General features: G+C 40.3%; 1 protein-coding gene and 2 long non-coding RNA genes across 3 annotated transcripts; 2 read left to right on the top strand and 1 right to left on the bottom strand.

Annotated features, from left to right (window-relative positions):
- Positions 1-1,756: 1,756 nt before the first annotated feature.
- Positions 1,757-19,508, bottom strand: LOC134621226 (protein NLRC3-like). Its single transcript, XM_065469765.1, has 9 exons — positions 19,454-19,508; positions 19,234-19,372; positions 6,623-6,701; positions 6,234-6,462; positions 4,325-6,119; positions 4,072-4,245; positions 3,321-3,494; positions 2,728-2,774; positions 1,757-2,552 (listed from the first exon to the last, which is right to left on the bottom strand). Exons 1-9 carry the CDS (start codon positions 19,506-19,508, stop codon positions 1,981-1,983), a joined length of 3,264 nt encoding a protein of 1,087 aa, XP_065325837.1. The 3' UTR covers positions 1,757-1,980.
- LOC134619947 (uncharacterized) lies at positions 10,897-12,164 on the top strand. The gene is made up of 3 exons (XR_010092059.1): positions 10,897-11,005; positions 11,696-11,807; positions 12,119-12,164. It is a non-coding gene; the product is annotated as an uncharacterized LOC134619947 (long non-coding RNA).
- Positions 12,324-13,797, top strand: LOC134620960 (uncharacterized). Its single transcript, XR_010092168.2, has 4 exons — positions 12,324-12,472; positions 12,585-12,617; positions 12,922-13,106; positions 13,585-13,797. It is a non-coding gene; the product is annotated as an uncharacterized LOC134620960 (long non-coding RNA).
- Positions 19,509-19,623: the final 115 nt, after the last annotated feature.

Raw genomic sequence — 19,623 nt, 5'->3', positions numbered from 1 at the left:
ATGTGAAGTGGTACAGGCTTATCGAGACTATTTAAAGCTCTTGGTAACTGGAAGGTGTACTGAGCTATAGTTGGTAACAAACTACAAGTCCACAAAATAAAATCTTTACAGACACTTTCAATATGTACAACATACACGATGTTTTCAGTTTGAGCATAACTTCTTGAAAACAGTTCAGAGTTCCCGAGTCAATTCTTTCAAAATTTACACACTATATAATGAAATATAAGCGACCAGCATTTAACACATTGCACAGAAAAAGGTTGTGAGGGATGGCTGAGCAGTGGAGATGGAAAGAAAAAGCTTTTAAATAGTTTGATAGTCCTGTCTTCTTAATTCCTGCCTTCTGCGCTTTCACTGTGCACATTAGTTGGCCAAACTGAGGAAAAGCTCAAGCTGAGAAAAAATAAATAACTAGGTATCCCAACTTCAAAACCACCTAAAACTAATTTCCCCCAAGAACGAGACCATGAAAGAAAGGGCCCAGACTGGATTGGCAGTTCCTGGGTCCAAACTAAAGAGGAGGCCAAGTGCAGTGGAAGGAGAGGAAAGACACAAACACAAATCTTAAAACTTTTAATCAGAAGGTCTTTTTCTGATGTCATGCGTGATTTTGCAGCAATACATGCACAGCATGTCACGATTGCTGTGTGGACGTGGAGAAGAGGGGACCCAAACGCAGGACTCGTAGGCTGGTGAAGGACGCGGACGGTGTTTATTGTGATAGCAGGATGAACAGAACATGAGACAACTGACTGACTGACTGACTGGCACACACAGGATTGATGATGACAAGACAAGGAACTGAGGAAACTGAGGGCTTAAATAGGCAGGATAATGATGATGATAAGAGACAGATGAGTGCACAGCTGAATATATATAACTAATGAGACACGAGAAATACAACTGAACGTAATGCACACAGAACAAAGGCTAACACAATAAAACAGGAAACATACATTTGAAGTTAAACGGTGAGAGAGTACAAACTGAAAACGTTGGGTCAACAACCCAGGAACCCTCACACAGCACAGATAGTTTATAAATGTAGTGTACTGTGTTGAGAGTTGATGGGTCTTTCTGTGAAACAAGTATTGACAAAATACAGTTAAAAAAACATAATTCAATGATTCAATTACTGGACAAATCCACAACAATTATCAGTGTGACTCATGGTATGTGTCCACAGGAGCGTTTCTTTTTGCACTTCACAGTCGTTGCCTATTTAGCCACGCAACTTCAGCAGCATTACATCGGTTTGGAGTGATGGGGTAGTTACCTGAGTTGTTCATAATTGCATGGAGTTTTGTTCTGGTATGTTTTCAGTCCTTTTGCAAACACTTAAAAACACACTTGTTGTTGAATGAAATTATCTTAAATAAACTCAGTGTTTCTGCAAAATAGTGTCATTGTTTAAAGTTTAGTTCATCAAGTGTACAAAAACAGCTTGTGGACAGTTACCATTACAACAGTGACAGCCAGCAGAAAACAGACTACCTCATAGTGTTAGGATCAAAGTGTTAAATCTTCTGGATTTAAAGACTGTGGGTGAGTAATTTTATCAATTAGGGAAACTTTCTAAGAAACTACGAGTCAAAACTGGAGGACTAGCAGACAAAAAAGTTGAGGTGTTTAAAACTAAAAGAACTATCTGGTCTGCAGCGGGCTGGTTTTGGGTGACAATGTGACAGTAAGACTAAGCTAAAGTCCATGCAGCTGGTGTGGTGATTGACAGTTGAACAGATGTCACAATAGACATCTGTAGGGTGTATCCTACTTTACTATCCTCTCAGTTATTACATTATAATTCATTCACTGACACATATTCATACAGTACTTTATCTATGACACCTAGTTCAGCAACCATGAGGCCTTGTACCTCCATATCCACAGCCACCTAAATAAACTGAGAACTAAATACTTCCACTTGTGAAAGTCTAAGGTAGTGAGTGCTGAACTGAGCTTTGGGGACTATCTATACTAAACTGAACACAGAGATGCTGAAGAACCAAGAGTGATCGAAAACCCTGATGAAGTCCTGAACACAAATCCAAATCCAGGATAAAGAGGTTCAGTGAATAGTGTGTTGAAGGTGTGGAGGTGGATCAGAGTGTCAGAGGAGACTCTGTAGAAGGACAGAGTGCCAGTGGGCCAGTCCAGATACACTGCTACTCTGCCAGACCAAAAATAGGAAGAGCAGATGAACGTTTCTCTATTGTTGTGCCAAGCAGAGCAACCTTTATCAGATATGCTGAGACACCAGGACTGATCATTAAATCCGAATTCAATTTCATTTCTAATATCTCTGTGTCCCTTTCTTGGGATTCTTCTGTAGCTCACTGAAATGTGAACCTGGCCACTTTTCTCAACCTCCCAGTAACAGCGACCAGTCAGACCTTCTCTACACAGCACCTGGGGGCACCATTTATCAAATCTATCTGAATGCTTTGGATATCGTTGATCCTTGTCCACATATGTCACCTTCCTGTTGTTGTCAGACAGTTTGAGGTTTCTATTTACTGTGTTTGTGTCGATTGTGAGTTGACAGGAATCTGATGGAGAGAACAAACACAATCCAGCTGCAGTTATTGATCCATCATCTGTTCATTGATAAACACTTTGATGATGACTCCTGACATCAGAGATGTGAATGAGTGATGTGACAGTTTGAAGATAGTTGAATGTGTGCTGCTTTGTTTTCATGAATCACATTAAAAACACACTTACACTTCCTCAGACCTGGTGTCAACCATTGTTCTCCAGCAGGCTCCACCCTGAAAGGAGGAGGGGGGTCAGACCAGCACAGTCTCTTTTATTATGGAAACATGCACATTACACATATTTCACAAATAAAAATGTCTATACATATATGTACACTTATAATTCATAATGTTAACACATTTATTCATCGAAATGTGAATTACAGTTCCATTGTTGTTGTTTGAATTTGAATCTCAGAATGATTTAGTTTTCTGTTTTTGTTTAATCTAAATTTACCACAAGTCTTAGTGCTAAACTAAAATGACATAGTGCTCCTTTAACAATAGAGAGCTGTCCAAACTAAAAAGCAGCTGGTTATAACTGGTGTTCCTGATGTATCTGCTACAAATAGAGCTCCTGTATACCTTCTATATTTATTTATCTCAAGTATATTTAGTGTCTCTGTAAGAAAAGGAAAAAGATTTTCACATTGCCTAATAATATACCAGTCATATCTATTATTAGGTAAACACACAGGTGCACAGCAGATAACAGAGCATTTTCCCCATCTCTTCCTTCTCTATTGGACATGACTGTGGCTACAAAAGCCATTTCCATACCTAAGAGTGTCCAGACTCCAATGTGGATCTTCCAGTCCAGAATACAGGGCTTTCATTCCTGAGTCTCCTGGATGATTGTAACTCAGGTCCAGCTCTCTCAGATGTGAGGGGTTGGAGGTTAGAGCTGAGGCCAGAGAATTGCAGCCTTCATCTGTGATCAGACAGCCTGACAGGCTGCAGACACACAAAACAGCAGACATGATACATATTTTAGCAAATCTAAACATCAACATATCAAACTAAGTCCAACTATGTCCAACTACTAACAACAAGTTGAACTATATCCATATGTGTGTGAAATTTTAATTAACCAGGCTAGGAAGTGGATGTTTTTGAGGATCAAAGTAACTCAAGTCTGCACGATGATAATTGTCAAGTGTAAAATGGCAGCAGGAAATATGAACCAAACTTGCTGAGTGTATTACTTGTAGATTTTATCAAATTCAGTCCAACAAAATTGTTTGATCTATGAGACTCTCTATTTGGATGTGATGAAGAGTGAAGTGTCACCAACAGATACTGTGCGACAAAACTGTAACTACGGCAAAATCAAATTAGCCACGAGACAGAAGCAACAAGTTAGTTATGAAAACACTAAAACAAACAAAAAAACAAAAACAGTCCTTATGAAGGCTAACACACTGAGTATAAAAACTACTGCAAAAAATTATTTCACAAATTATACAATCCTACAAATGAATCCATTATCGTAAACCAATTATACACCATCTTAAATTGAGTTTATACTGACCGGAGAGTTTCCACTTTACAGTGCTGGCTCTCTAGTCCAGAAGAGAGCAGATTCACTCCTGAATTCTGAAGGTCATTGTTACTCAAGTCGAGTATTCTGAGATTTGAAGACTGAGAGCTGAGAACTGAGGACAGACCTTCACAGCTTCTCTCTGAAAGGTTACAGACATTCACTCTGAAAATGTGAAAATAAGAAGATATGTAGTAAGTTAGCAGTGCAGTGTATAAAAAAATGCATCCTACTTTTTACTTACAATACTTTTCTTGATGCTTTAATGATTGGCAGAAGCCTCAGAAGAGCCTGCTCTGAAGCAGAGTATTTCTTCAGATCAAACACATCCAGATCTTCTTCGGATGACAGTAAGATGAAGGCCAGAGCTGACCACTGAACAGGAGAAAGTTTATCTGTGGAGAGACGTCCTGAACTCAAGGACTGCTGGATCTCCTCCAATAAAGAACGATCATTCAGTTCATTCAGGCAATGGAATAAATTGATGCTTTTCTCTGCAGACAGGTTTTCACTGAGCTTCTTCTTGATGTACTGGACTGTTCCCTGGTTGGTCCCTGAGCTATTTTCCATCTTTGTTAGCAGACCTCGTAGGAGAGTTTGATTGGCCTCCAGTGAAAGACCCAGCAGGAAGCGGAGGAACAAGTCCAGGTGTCCATTTGAACTCTGTAACGCCTTGTTCACAGCACTCTGGTGCAACGATTGTAATTTTGATTTTTTAAATAATGCATACCATATAGAGGTTGTTTGCTGTTCTTCCAGCAGATTGACTGCAGAGTTAATGAAAGTCAGGTGAACATGAAGAGCAGCCAGAAACTCCTGAACACTCAGATGGATGAAGCAGAACACCTTGTCCTGGTACAGTCCTCTCTCCTCTTTAAAGATCTGTGTGAACACTCCTGAGTACACTGAGGCTGCTCTGATATCGATGCCACACTCTGTCAGGTCTGATTCATAGAAGATCAGGTTTCCTTTCTGCAGCTGCTCAAAAGCCAGTTTTCCCAGAGACTCAATCATCTTACTGCTCTCTGGACTCCAGTGTTGATCTGTCTCAGCTCCTCCATCATACTTGACCTTTTTCACTTTGGCCTGAATTACCAGCAAGTGCACATACATCTCAGTCAGAGTCTTAAGAAGTTTTGTCCTTTTTCTAGTTTTCAGCACATCCTCCAGGACTGTAGCAGTGATCCAGCAGAAGACTGGAATGTGGCACATGATGTGGAGGCTTCTTGATGTCTTGATATGGGAGATGATCCTGTTGGCCTGCTCCTCTTCTCTGAATCTTTTTCTGAAGTACTTTTCTTTCTGTTGGTCAGTGAACCCTCTGATCTCAGTTACCATGGTAACACACTCAGGAGGGATCTGATTGGCTGCTGCGGGCCGTGTGGTTATCCAGAGATGAGCAGAGGGAAGCAGGTTCCCCTTGATGAGGTTTATCAGCAGTACATCCACTGAAGTCGGCTCTGTAACATCAGTCAGGGTCTTTGTGATATTGAAGTTAAGTGGAAATCGACACTCATCTAGACCATCAAAGACGAACAAAACCTGGAAGTCCTCAAAGTTGCAGATTCCTTCTTTGGTTTTAGTAAAAAAGTGATGAACAAGTTCCACCAAGCTGAACACTTTCTCTTTTAGCACATTCAGCTCTCTGAATGTAAATGGAAATATGAACTGGATGTCCTGGTTGGCTTTGTCTTCAGCCCAGTCTAGAATAAACTTCTGTGTTAAGATTGTTTTCCCAATGCCAGCCACTCCCTTTGTCAGGACTGTTCTGATTGGTTCATCTCTTCCAGGTGAGTCTTTAAAGATATCTTCTTGTCTGATTGTTCTTTCTGGTTGGTGCTGTTTTGTAGATGCAATTTCAATATGTCTGACCTCATGTTCATCATTGACCTTTTCAGTCCCTCCCTCTGTGATGTAGAGCTCTGTGTAGATCTCATTCAGCAGGGTTGGGTTTCCTGCTTTAGCGATCCCCTCAAACACATGCCTGAACTTATTCTTCAGAGTAGACTTTAGATGTTGACAAAATCCAGTGGGAGTTCCTATTTGGAAATGAAAGGGAAAGAACTCAAGATATTAAGTAGATATTTATAGAGTTCTTATTAAAATCTAATCTCCCTAAACAATGGGAAAAAAAGAACTACAAATCCTCTTACTGCTCTTGAGACGATCAACCAGCTCCTCCTGTTTCATTCTCTTCAGGAAGTACAGTGTTATCTTTACAAATGCCTCTCTGCTGCTCCTCATCTGCTCTCCATCCTTATCTTCCAGCACTTCCTCATCCTCCCTTTGACCATTTAAGTATTCTGTATAATTGGGACTCAGAACCTTGTGGAACTTCTTCAGCTCGTTCCTCACAAAAGTAATGATGTTGTCCTCAAGCAGCTGGAACAGAATTTTACATGAATGACTTAGTCAGACTGAAATCATGCAGCCAAATATCAGATCCATGTTGGACATACTGATAATCAACTGGTCTACCAAGAGCAGCATGGAGATGACTGAACAGAATACATATAAAAGTATTTGTTGTACACATAGATACCATAAATATGGAGTCAAGATGTCTTTCATGGTCTTGGGCAGACTGATGACTAGGAACATCTGAGCTCTCCTGGTCCAGCCTGTGGGTAAATCATCAAGAATTAGTTCAAGCACCAGATAAAGATACAGTAATTGATACTATGACTAGATGGAGAAGCAGATGACTCCATGTACCTAAGAAGTCTTAACAGCCTTACTGATCATAAAAATCATAACTTTCTACCTCAAGACATGAACTTTGGAGAAGTTTAGAAACTTAGTTTTTCCCATATCCTTATGCAAGTAATAATACCCAGATTTTCTCTTTTTCCAACCTGAATTCCACAAAAGTTGAGACGTTCTTTAAAATTGAACAAAATGAAAACAAAAACAGTTTTAAATCACATAAGTCAACACTTTATTCACAGCAGAACATAAACAACATAACTTGACATAACATTTGTTATGTCAAGTTAAATGAGAATATCTTGACGCATGCTCAATCATCCAGGTAAGGAAATCCCAAAAAGTCAATTCTGTTCATCTGGATGTAGCATTTTCAGTGGGAGAAATGTTGAATTACTCATCCAAGTGACTTCTTCAGTCTCAGCTGAGTGCAGGTTTCAACAGCCTTATAAACAGTACCGTTGCCTAATGAATGAAACTAGTGCAACTGACGAACAATCTCTGAATCGAGGAGAGGGCCTAAGTGTACATGTTTCACCATCTTACAATGCTGTTATTGCAGCCATTCCCCAACTCTCGCCTGACCCAAATCCAAAAAAACAACTCTGTCATCTCACTAGGAGAATGCATCAGTGTTATCAGGTATGCATACAAGAACATACTAACTACTGGGTACCATTTGGAGTTGCTCCAATTAAGCTTTGGCAAAATAGATTAGCCTGTCTCACTAATGGTTTCCCTTTGGTTTTGACAATGTTGACAACCAAACTGACATGATTTGGAAAGACACACTTCTATAGAAGGCCCACAGCTGTTAGTGCAACAGAAAACTATTTGCTGCACTGAAGGTTCCCAAGAACACAATGGCATCCATAATTCTCGGATGGAAGATGTTTACTGGGACTCTTGCAAGAACTAGTTGCCTGGAAAAAGTGAGCAAGCCAGAGAGACAGACCTTAGTGACAGAAGTGACCAAGAACCTGATGGTCACTCTGACTGTACTGCAGAAACCAGGTGTGGAGATGTGACTAGGCTCCAAAAGGACAACCATCATTGCAGCCCTCTACAGACCTTGGCTTTATGGCAGAATGAGTAGATGGAAGCTTCTCCACACTGCAAAACACATGAAAGCCCTATTGGAGTTTAAGAAAAGAGCACCCAAAGGATTCTCAGACTGTGATAGCAAGACTCTTTGAAATTAAGATTGAACATTTTTGGACTCTGTTTTAAATATAATGTTTTAAGGAAACCAAATACTGCTCATCACCTGCCCAGTAAAATCCCAAAAATGAAGGATGGTATTTACAGTATCATGTTTTGGTCCTGTGAGCCTGTGAGCCCTGGACAGTGTGCAGGATGAATGTTCACATTCCAAAATGGTAAAGACCCTGAACACAGTGAAGACATCACAGGTATGGCTTAGGGATAACTCTATAAATGTCCCAGAGTGGTCCAGCCAGAGACCTGACTTAAACCTTATTGAACATCTGATCTGAAAATGGCTGTCCACCGACTGTCCCCATTGCTGCCAAATGTGTATCGGCTGTGTACTACGTTAGGGTCTGCATGCTTATTATGTAAATTTCATATTTAAGTTTTTTCTTCTTGACAAATTTACACAAAAATCCTAAAATTCTACTTTCAATTTCTCATTATGTGGAAGTTACTGTTAAAGAACCAGGATACAGGGGCTACTGAGGCTACTAGGATATAAGGCATACGTGGACAAGAGTTGACAGTATGGAATTTATAGCATAATATGTCTGCCAACCCAGTGTGAGGTTATATGCAAAACATCTGGGAACTATGCAACTCTAGATGAGTTGAAAGCCAACATCATCTCTGACCAAGAAGTGCCTGAAAACTCAATGCATTAATATCAATAAAAGACAGCTTCTCTCAATGCCAGAGCTTCAGAGTCTACAGCACAGAGGAAACAATAGTAAACAGTATGGCATAATGAGCCAGCCCTGGTAGAAGAGAGCAGTGTAACTGAACCAGGTAATGTCCAGTCACCTGCAATGACAGACACATCTACTGAGCTGAGGATAAACACCAAACTTAAATCAGCCACTTAATGCCGGGCTCACACTGTGCGATTTTTTCAGTCGCGCGATTCAGCTCCTGCTCAAACTGTACGATTGACTCGCAGGGGTTAGAAGTTCATAGGTCACGATGCAGGGTCTCACACTATACGGCCCGATGCTCTGATGCGACCTGAGTGCTCAAACTGTGCGTTCATAAAATGAAGGTTATAACAGAAATTCTGTCGCTCGCTCTCCCTCTCTGTCTTTCACTCACACAGACACGCACACCACCACCATCAACTTTATGAAAAACATTGATCAGGCAGCTGTGATTGAGCAGCAATGTAAATCCAACTATTTTCACGGTTGTTGTGGTCGTGATAATTTTGTGAGGCCACATCGAAAAGGCTCGGATGAGCTTTCCAAAGTTCTACAAGTTGTGCCTCCATCGCTTGTGTCCAGATCACACGCTGCACTGCCGTGCTGCGCCGTCTTTTTCGCTGACATTTGTGTTTGCGCGTGCGCAGTGTGAGAAGCTGCAGTGACACCCTCCCGACGGTCGGGAGGATTTCAAACATGTTTGAAATCCTCCCGACCAAGCGATTGATGATCGGGAGCTGGTCGTGAGGTGTTAATCGTTTCTCGTTACCCCACGTACACTACACGATGCACGACGCACGATGAAGGACAAACTCGGGCCGATCACCAAAACGGTCGCACGACTCAAAAATCGGCTCAAAATGGGCCAAAAATCGCACAGTGTGAGCCCGGCATTACAGAGACCACAATAACCCCGGCTTGGTGGCAAAGTCCCACCAGAGAAGATACTTGCAGACAATGTTCCCTCTAATTTTTCATGTGTCTGAGCGAACACACAAACTCCCTGAGTGATCCCTTGGACCACTGTGAGCAACAGCAGACGTGTGCACTGTGGTCACGCCAGCATCGAATCCATCCAAGTTACATGATTTATTAAAATAATCAAATTACAGCATTTACATTTATGTTAGACTACTTTTAATTAACTGCTTTAGCCCACTTACAATGAAAATTTAAAAAAATCTTGTTCATGACCTGTGTAGTATGTTAACACTATTGGAAGTAAAAAATAACTTAAACTCCAATTTTGAAAACACAACTTTCTTTTTACTTTATATAAAGCTCTGACTTGTATTATAAGTATGAGTCTGTGGTCTGGGAGAGAGTCCTCTCTGGGACATTTATACAGAGATGTCTGCAAAATACAGTATATAATGACCAATGTTGGGCAATTAATTATATAGTTACTTCTTCAAAAAAGTAACTGAGTTTTGCAAACAACAAAGTTTTTGCAGCTGTTTACCTAAAAATGCAGCCAAGGCGTTTTTTAAAATAAACATTTCAAACTATTTACAGAACAATCAGGTGTTCTGCATCAAATTTGATGCCACACAAATGATTTGTGCCACTCCAAAAAATAGTTCCACTATGAGATAAAGGAGAACAACAGCCTGATACCTGCAGGCCTGACAACAGGAGATGTATCACTCCTGTAACACCTGTAACATTCAGCAGTCGCCTCATTGTTCTGACACACACAACAAAACTGCCCAGATAGCAAGACGACATTGAATCTATGTTGATTTTTCATCCGAACCGTCGTATATGGTCGGGGTTGAAATGCCAATGTTGTAACAACATTGAAATACTGTGGTAAACCGACGGTCTTACTATAGAGACGTTGTAACGATGTTGATTCACCGTTGTTTTTTTGTCATTGATATTTGATCTATTTATAGTCGACCAGGTGACAACAACAATGTCGAGAAAACGTCTATTTATAGTTGACGATCGATCGGCTCTGGTCACCATCAAAAACCATCGATTTGTAGTTGAGCATTAAATTGCATTGCAACTGATCGGGTATAAAGTACCAGAGAAAGTAGATTTATTGTTCATTTGTTATCAATGACTTGGTGTGGTTCACCAGCTTTAAAAAATCGTGTCTACGTGCAATTTATGTATAGTTGACCGGGAAATTAAAGCAGCGATCACTTGGACTATTCCACAGCACCCCTGTCACATTGGTACATCCCTCCAGGTATTCATTGTCTTCTACAGTAGAGCGGGACATTTGATTTACTCTCAGCGGAATTGACCGGAGAAGGCATCAGTTCATGCACTGCACTGGCCTGCACCACGATTAGTATAAGGTAAGAATGAATGATTTTTTTTCCTACTCGTTATTTCCATGTTTGCATTTGAATAACAGTAAAAAACTCGTTAATGTTGTACATTAACGAGTTTTTTACAGTTATTTAAGTTGCTCCCACAAAATGTGGGAGCCCGAAATTGTGTCTATACTTCTTACAATCCGGCAACAAATAAATTGCACTGCGAACAAAGTATATCAACAAAGAAAACATTTTTGTTTCATAATTTCTTCGTTATATTCCCTTACAAAGCTAGCTTTAACGCTTCGAGGTTTCCTTAGTTCTTGCCGTCGCCTCGGCGCTTGACCCAGACTTTCGCTCTGTAGTTGCTTAGTACTACAAAAAATTCTAAATCTGTGATATATGATTGATAAACGTAAAGTTAACTGTATAAACGTGTTCAATGACTTTGTTACTTTTGATGATTGGAGAGCACTCGCTTCAATTCGCACACGAAAACTTTAGACTCAGTTTGAAAGCTCACGCAGCATGCCCAAGTGACTGTACGTTGCACGCTCACCTAACTTTAAGTTGCACGCGTACATGACTTTCCGTTTGTGCCTTGAATAATGAATAAGGCTACGTCCACACGTACCAGGGTATTTTTGAAACCGCTGATTTTTCTATGCGTTTGCACCTTTTGTCCACACGTAATGTATGTCTGGCCGTACATTGTGTTTGTATTTCCAGGCACATTTCACGAAGCAGAACGCAGTCTTCAGAGATATCCACGTGAACGCTGTGATACGTCTGACCTTCAGTCCGAAGAAGAAACCCAGACCAGTCTTAAAAGAAAGCACAAGTAAAACCTTTTTATTCACAAACATATCTTTGATTGTTAAGAATTTATGATCTTGTCTTTTATACATATCTGTGGTGCTTGCATACTGCAATATCGCCACATAATATAGTCCAAAAAGTGGAAGTTTGTAAACTTTTTAAAAATGCAAAGCCGTGTACACTTGTGCACTTCAAAAATTCATTGTATACTGTACCTTCTTGCACGTCTCTGTTTCCTGTGTGTGTTGTTAGAAATCAAACTAACTTTAGGAAACAATATGCCAAAAGCATATTTACAATTACTTAAGACCGTTTTTAATTTATTTTCTTTAGACCAAATCCCCTGTACACATATACGGACTCAGAGGATGAGCAGCCCACAAAAAAACGGTTTCCCCAGGCCCCTCGAGTGAAAATACCAGGTAATAAAATACTGTCTAGTGTCTGTGTACATATCTGTGTCTGACACAAGGAAACTTTTTTGACAAGTTGTCTGTATTCTTAAATACTTAAAAAATTATCTTTTTCTAAACAGCCCTCATCACTCCGCAGTCTGCCCCCCAGCCCACTGATAGCAACCATCATAATGCCCCACCCAGCTTCCGGCACCTTTCGCCACTCCGGCACAAACCGACACAGCTTTGCGATCTCCCCAGCATGCAGAGTCTGATGTCTTCCCTATAGATGGTATGCTTTTAAAAAAGCTTTAAAGCTGCATCACAATGTCATTGTACTCTTATCTTCAAAACACCAGTTTATACTCCTGAATGTCATCTTGTTGTGATTTTTTTTTCTGTAGATTCCAGAGACTCTGTGAGGCCACTATTGCAAGGCAAGTTTGAAAATCTTGGAATTTCACAGTTTACATGGTATAACAAATATATGTGACAGGCAAAAACTAGTAAACACTTTTAGCAGTTACAAGAACTAACAAATGAATATCCAACAAAAGGGAATAGAAATACATTGTACTGCCAATACTTTGGTTTATTCTTTGTATGACTTGAAAACCAGGCTTTAGGGAAAACCAAATGACATGTTTCTATCATCAATTACATGAAGTAAACACACAAGCACTTGCATACACATTTAAGACATGAGACACACTAATTCCATCTCTTAAAATGTGTCTATAGGTGAGACGCTTTGCGTTGATTGGTGCTGCTGGACCACACTGGAGGTGCGAGTCCGCCGTGTAATGGTTTATGCCATTACAAAGGAGCTGGCCTCTGTACTCAACTGGGCAGGGGAAAAAAAACCAAGGACCAGACAAAGCAAAAAAGGGCATTTAAAGAGACAGCACTGTGCAGATGCATATTTGGTAAGTTTTAACATTTATTGTAGTTTTATGAGCCTAAAGTGAACAATAAAGAAACACACCCAATTGATGTGCTGGGTGTGTTTCACATTTCCTATGTCTGTTTTTTGCTATATTACTTTGTCTTTCTTAATAACAAGACTTTCATGTCCGGTTAATCTGGAGATGGAGTCTTTGGTCTTCGGCTTGTTTTGTCCTCGGGTTGTACACTTTGTACAGCCCGAGGACCCATGTTTTCTTTTTTTTTTTTTTAAAGGATACACGGCACACCATGCTAAGACATATCACATTTTCAGCTTATAGCTCTTTGGGAATCAAATGTGGCAGTTTGCTGATTTCCGCCTGGTGACTTTCATGTTTATTAGCCTAGGAGTTTACATACTTTCTCCCTGCTGAAGACAATTAACAAGAGCTTATTCATGTGCTCTAATTCCCTTTTTTTGTCTTTGTTTTTTTGTGTGTGTGTCTATTTTTGTCCTAGATGGCCTGGCGCAGCAGGTAGGGGCGAACTCTATGTCTGAGTTGGTCTTTGCTCAAGCAGTCCAGAAATGGCTCAGATATGCTCCAGATCGTACGGGTGGCACGCAGGACGCCCATCATCCATCCCCATCCCGGAGTAAATAATAAAAAGTGACGTGAAACATAGAAATGTAAATAGGAAACTTTGTCTTTTAATAAAGTATTTTGCAAATGATACATGTCTATTGACCTTTTTTGTTTTTTTGTTTTTTTTCAATAAAAAGCAACTGTGCGAAAGAGGTGGAAAATCAACACCATAGCTCAACAGTGTTTCAATATCAGAATCTGACATTGTTTCAATGTCAACAGTGTTAGAAAATATAACATCGAATCAATGTCAGGTTTCAACATTGATTCAACATCAAAACCTGACCTGCAAGAGTGACGTTGGGTCAACGTCAGATCTCAACGTTGGTTCAATGACATCGCCTGATATTGACTCAACATTGTTTCAATGTTTCCTTGCTATCTGGGTGTTGACTACACTACACACTAACTACACAAGAGTTGCGCTAAAGGTCGCAAATCTCAAAACACCGCCGTCACTCCTAAAACTTCCCCCTTCCTAAACAACTACATGCCATTTTTTGATTGGTCGACATGGTACATTTTTCGACCAATGGGAAAGGGTGGGGGGTGTTTTGGTTTCATCTTTGCTCACCGGCGGAGAGTAGTGATGGTAAATTCGATTCTTTTTACTGAATCGAGTTTTAATGAGTCACTCACCAAAGTGAATCGGGTTTCTTGAGTCATTTGAGTCACTGAGTCAGTTGACCAGAGAGTGCAAAAATGTATATTTTCACTCAAACTTAATTTGTTTATCTTTTAATGTAAATCCTACTGCTAAGATGAATGATTGTAAAAGAAAACAACTATTTTCTTTAGAGCAAAAAAGAACAAAAAAATTCTAAAGGGAACATTTATTAATTTTTATTTTATTTGTATTTTCCTTAAATGTGTCAAATATAAATTTTCTCATCTAAATGTCCACTGAGCTGTGAGCCAGGGGGCGATAAAGTGCCTTAACATTGGTTGCCAACCACGAAGAAGAAGAAGAAGAAGAAGCTGTGAGCCAGGAGGGAGGGGGTGAGTCAGTGAGTCAGTGGGCGTTTATCAATATGCATACTTGTGCGTACTTGCGTTCTCGTGTACTCGTGATACGTCATCAGTCGGAGACCAAGTACTGTTCCAATTCGAAGTACGCATCACCATGTGTTCTCGATCCGCCCGTTTTATCGAGCATGCATCGGTGTAGACTTGGGACAGCTAAATATCCCAGAATGCATTTCGTCCAAAACTCAACAGCAGACTCCCGGCACATCGTTTCCAACCCCCCCCCCCAAACCGCTCGCGGACTTCTCACTACTCAGGTTAAAGAAACCCCAGCAGCTGTCTATAGTATTGAGTGTCCACTAGAATAGAAATAAAACATCTCTAACATCTCACCTGCTTGTTTTTATTAAGGTATGTACACGTATGTACATGTACACTATTTTTATTAATAGAGGTTTCACTACTGAGGTTAACAATGATATATAAGTCACTTAGATCACTTCTAAATGTTAATGTTTGGTTTATTTCAGTGTTTTATTTGTTCCTGAGTAAACTGGTTTGGCTGTGATTAAAGTTAAGCTTCATAACATGTTACTTACAGTTAAATTAAGAGGGGACGGCAGTAAAAACTCCGGACCTGTGACATCATCACGTACGCTGGTGTTCCGACTGTACAAATCACGAGTCCGTGCTCGCGTACTTGAGAATTGAGAAACGGCCCACGAGTCCGTGCTCGCGTTCTCGGCGGGTAACTACTCCCGTGCGTTCTCGGCGGGTACGTACTCACCGAGAACGCGAGTACGTACTTGCGTACTTGGGCATTGATAAACGGCCAGTGATTCAGTGATTCGTTCAACTCGTTTGAGCTGTGAGCCAGGAGGGAGGGGGTGAGTGATTTGCCTTACGCTATGATTCAGCACAGCAAGGAAGGGGGTGAGTACCTCAAATTTGCTGTTAGCATGCTAGCTGAGCGATGCTACTGTGACCCGAGGAGCTATTGTCTTGATGTGAGCTTCTACTCAGGGTTTTTTCTTCCAGTTCAGAGCAGGAATGTTTTTGTTAATAAACTGGCTGTTGTTTATTTCCCCACAATTTTAATTATAAGCTAGATATATTTCTACTAATGGAATTAGTTTGCTAACAGCAACAGGGATGAGTCAGTGAGTCAGTTGCGCTTGTGAATCATGATTCACGAGTCAGTAAAGTGATTCTCGAGTATTGAACGATTCGTTCACGAATCGAACATCACTAGCGGAGAGTGCTTTCGAGCGTTTTCCTTATAAAACGCCGTTTTTACCATTTCTTCCCGCAGTAAATATAAACAACGATAGTATTCAGGAAGAAACAGGGTTCGTACGGGCGCTTGAAATCCTGGAAAGTGCTTGAATTCTAATGTCCTCTTTTCAAGGTTTGGAAAGTGCTTGAATTTCAGATGTGGTGCTTAAAAGTGCTTGAAAATGTAACTGTATTTCATTCACAATAAATAGCTATCTGATTGAATTGTTTTCTTATCAGATAGAGAAATAAAATGAGTCACAAAAAGCAAAAGCAAAATTTCCCCGCCTGGGCTGCCTTGCGTCTGTTTCAATATGTGACCCCGCATATTGAAATGCGCCCTTCCCTCGGACAGTCGGGGATGAGTGCGCTAACATACCTGTAGGTTGCTGTTTTAATGAGTGTTTGATGGAAAACAACAATGGCGGAGTTTGCGCTCTCCGGTCGCATGATAGGTAAGTCCTAGTAAATAATTTTCCAGTACGCGTACGTTACACATGCTATTTTTTTTTTTTAAAAAATATGATTATTATTTTGCTAGCTATCAAACTCGCTGGAGAAATGATTGAAATGCACTGAGTGTGATGCAGTATGGCAGCACTATTACGGAATATGCTGTGAACTTACCTAACATTACTTAGCAGTAATATGAGTTAATTTACTCAAGTGAAAGCTTTAAACATTAGCCCGATACATAACTAGCTAACTTAAGGCTTTCTGATTAACCCTCTGGGGTCGACGGACCCAGAGTCTCCATTTCAACTTGGGTCGAACGTGCTGACTTCAAGCTATATACCAGTTTTTAAATTGCGTTGATAGGTCACGTAAAACCGATGTTTTGGGTGGGGTTCTGAATACAACAGTGGCGTTTACTCCAGGAAGAAACGGTAAAAACGGCGTTTTTTATGGAGAGCGCTAGCATACACGCTTTGCTTGTGAGTGAAAAAAGAAAAACACTCCTTCCCTATTGGTGGAAAAATGTACCATGTCGACCAATCAAAAAATGATACGGCAACATGTGGTATTTGGTTGTTGGGAAGAGAGAGAAGAGAGAGAGAGCGAGTGAGCGATAAAGAGAGCGAGAGTTTTGATACGTGAGAGATTGGTGACGTTTATCGTGTTTGGAGTCTCAAGTTAGTGTTGTCTTGTGTAGTTAGTGTGTAGTGCAGTCGTTTTGTGTTTTGTGTGTCAGTTCTACTAGTGAACGTTACAGTTGCTGCAAAAAAGCCACCAAAGGTAGATTGCAGTGTAAACGCTGAGTGACACACCTGCTGTCAGACCTGCAGGTTTATCCCTGTGCTGTTCTCATCTGTGTTATAGTGGACACAAACTATTTTTTGGAGTTGCATAAATAATTTGTGTGCCTTCTTATTTGATGCAGAGCACCTGATTGTTCTGTAAATAGTTTTGAATGGTTATATAAAAAACGTCTGAGCCTTGGCTGCATTTTTAGGTAAATAGTACCATATAACTTTGTTGTTTGCAAAACTTGTTCATATTTTTTAAAAATGTCCAATTTCTATTTGCATTTCAAGTTATGAAAATGATTCCTTAAACATCCTTGTGGTTTTTACAGTCAAAAATATCACTTTCTACTGGTATTTTAAATTTTGTCTGAATTTAGATCAATTGTGCTGACACATTATGTCAAAATGAGATAATAACAGATTGGCAAGATAAACAGTTTTTAAAGGTGAAATATAGAGGCCAAATCAAAAGTAGTCAAAAATGGCCAATTATACCCTGGACACCAGAGGGTTAACGGCTAAAAACAAAGTTGTCACCAAGTACTGTTTATATTTGTGTGTATTGCTGCAGCATTTTTGAGTATTAATTTGGTGCCTTTGGGTGAAATAATGGTAATATGAGTGATCCGTATGGTCACAAAGAATAGCCACTTATTTCTGTGCTACCAAGGTTCCCCGGCTTTCATTCAAAATGTGTTTATCGCCACCTACACATTAAACTACTTAAACAGTCAGTGCTGTTCTCCATGCCTGTCTGACTTGATGTTATTAGCACAAACACTTTAAAGGTGATCATTTAGGACTTCAGCAATAATACACACAGCAATGTAGTTAGCAATAAAACAGTTTTATTGGGAAATAACTTAAAAAACAAACATCTGTCTCCTATTTTTTTGGCACACAGGAAAGAAGCATCAATATCTAGACTTATTTCTTTATTTTTCGTTGTTTTTTTTTTCAACAGGAGAAGTATATCTCTAACAAGTTGATTTGTTCACATTTGCACATCTTAATTTTTAAGTGAAATGTGCATTTTGAGTTTATACACTAAGAATATAAGGTGACCGTTCCTTTTGCAGTATTTTTGTGTGGTGCATTTTTCTATGTCCTAACAAAAGGGGAGCTAAGGTGTCTTTTCACATGGTCTTACTGAGGTGATGCAAATTGAAACATGCATTCTTTTTTTTTTTGGGTGGGGAGGGAGGGTGCTGGAAAAGCTTAAAAACGGATCTTGAAAGTGCTTAAAAAGTGCTTGAATTTGACCCTGAAAAAAGCGTACGAACCCTGAAGAAAACCAAACATTGCATATATTTTTATCATAACTCTGGTTTTACGTGGCCTATCAACACAATTTAAAAACTGGTATAAAGTCCACACTTTTTCCGTCAATTGTTCCGTCTGTCCTGCTCACATCTCCAATGGTTGTACACGTTGTCATTAACGTGGCTTCACTCCACATCAGCCACGCCGCTTTGCTAGCTAAAACACCGGTGTCGGCACATAAGGACGCTGTCATAGCCTGTCACCGACGTTGATTAGCTGCGTATATACGAATGTGAATCGCATCATTGGCTGGACTATGGGATAAGGTGGCATCGTTCTAATCCCATTCGGGAGCAGCCAGTCACTTACTGACTAACACTGCAAAACAGAATTGTTAAAGTTTTAATTTTAATTTCAATTCAGGTTATTTTTTTTTTTGTGCGCAACGCAGATTTTCTGTGCGCAGAGACCGTGCCAGCAGTGCGCCATTGCGCATGCGCGCAGCTTAGAGGGAACTTTGCTTGCAGATATAAACACTGCTCTGTGCACCATCCCCACAACGAGTATCACTTAAACAAAGGTGCATCAAGGGTGCATGTGTAGGAAGCCCCTGCATGGAGAAGGCTGGAAGCCAAAATCAGGGAAGACCTCCAGCATCCATTCCTTACACTTTGGAGACGGTGCGTTTAAAAATAAATAAATGAATAAATGAAAATAAATAGCTGAAGAATTTATTCAGAAAAACTGTTCTGAGTCATTTAGGTACAACATACCCCTTCGAAGCGGGACTTTGCGCTTTTTCAAACTTGATACCAGCTTCCTTTGACCAGTTGCTCTTTAAGGACACACAGCTGGGTTCAGCTCCAGGTTGGTTCCTGTGAATAATGATGGAGCAGTCATGTGAGTGCTGAGCTGTGACATGGAGAAGAGTCATGGACAGTTAGAGATGGTCATCTCACCTCTGAGCTTTGGTCTGGCTCTCATGTTCCCCACACAGAGTGGTTTTAGAGGGAGGGACTCCCTCCTCTCTGTCCTCACACTGATCCATGCTGCTGAATTCACATCCACATCAGCTCACACACACTTTCTACCTTCACCTGCAGAGGAAACACAAATCATTCATGGGACATCAACTGAAATCCTCCTTTCCATCATGTGTGCTG

This window comes from Pelmatolapia mariae, linkage group LG23 (assembly GCF_036321145.2).
Source record: "Pelmatolapia mariae isolate MD_Pm_ZW linkage group LG23, Pm_UMD_F_2, whole genome shotgun sequence".
In the NCBI taxonomy this organism is placed as follows: domain Eukaryota; kingdom Metazoa; phylum Chordata; class Actinopteri; order Cichliformes; family Cichlidae; genus Pelmatolapia; species Pelmatolapia mariae.
Note: the sequence above shows the minus strand (reverse complement) of the source record. Positions and strands in the feature narration are given on the sequence as shown.

Coding starts and splice junctions, on each gene's coding strand:
- LOC134621226 (XM_065469765.1), bottom strand. CDS start 19,508: ATGGATCAGTGTGAGGACAGAGAGGAGGGAGTCCCTCCCTCTAAAACC. Junction 6,463..6,622: donor ATCTTGACTCCATATTTATG/GTATCTATGTGT, acceptor ATTCTGTTCCAG/CTGCTTGAGGACAACATCAT. Junction 2,775..3,320: donor TGGAGTCTGGACACTCTTAG/GTATGGAAATGG, acceptor TCCTCCTTTCAG/GGTGGAGCCTGCTGGAGAAC.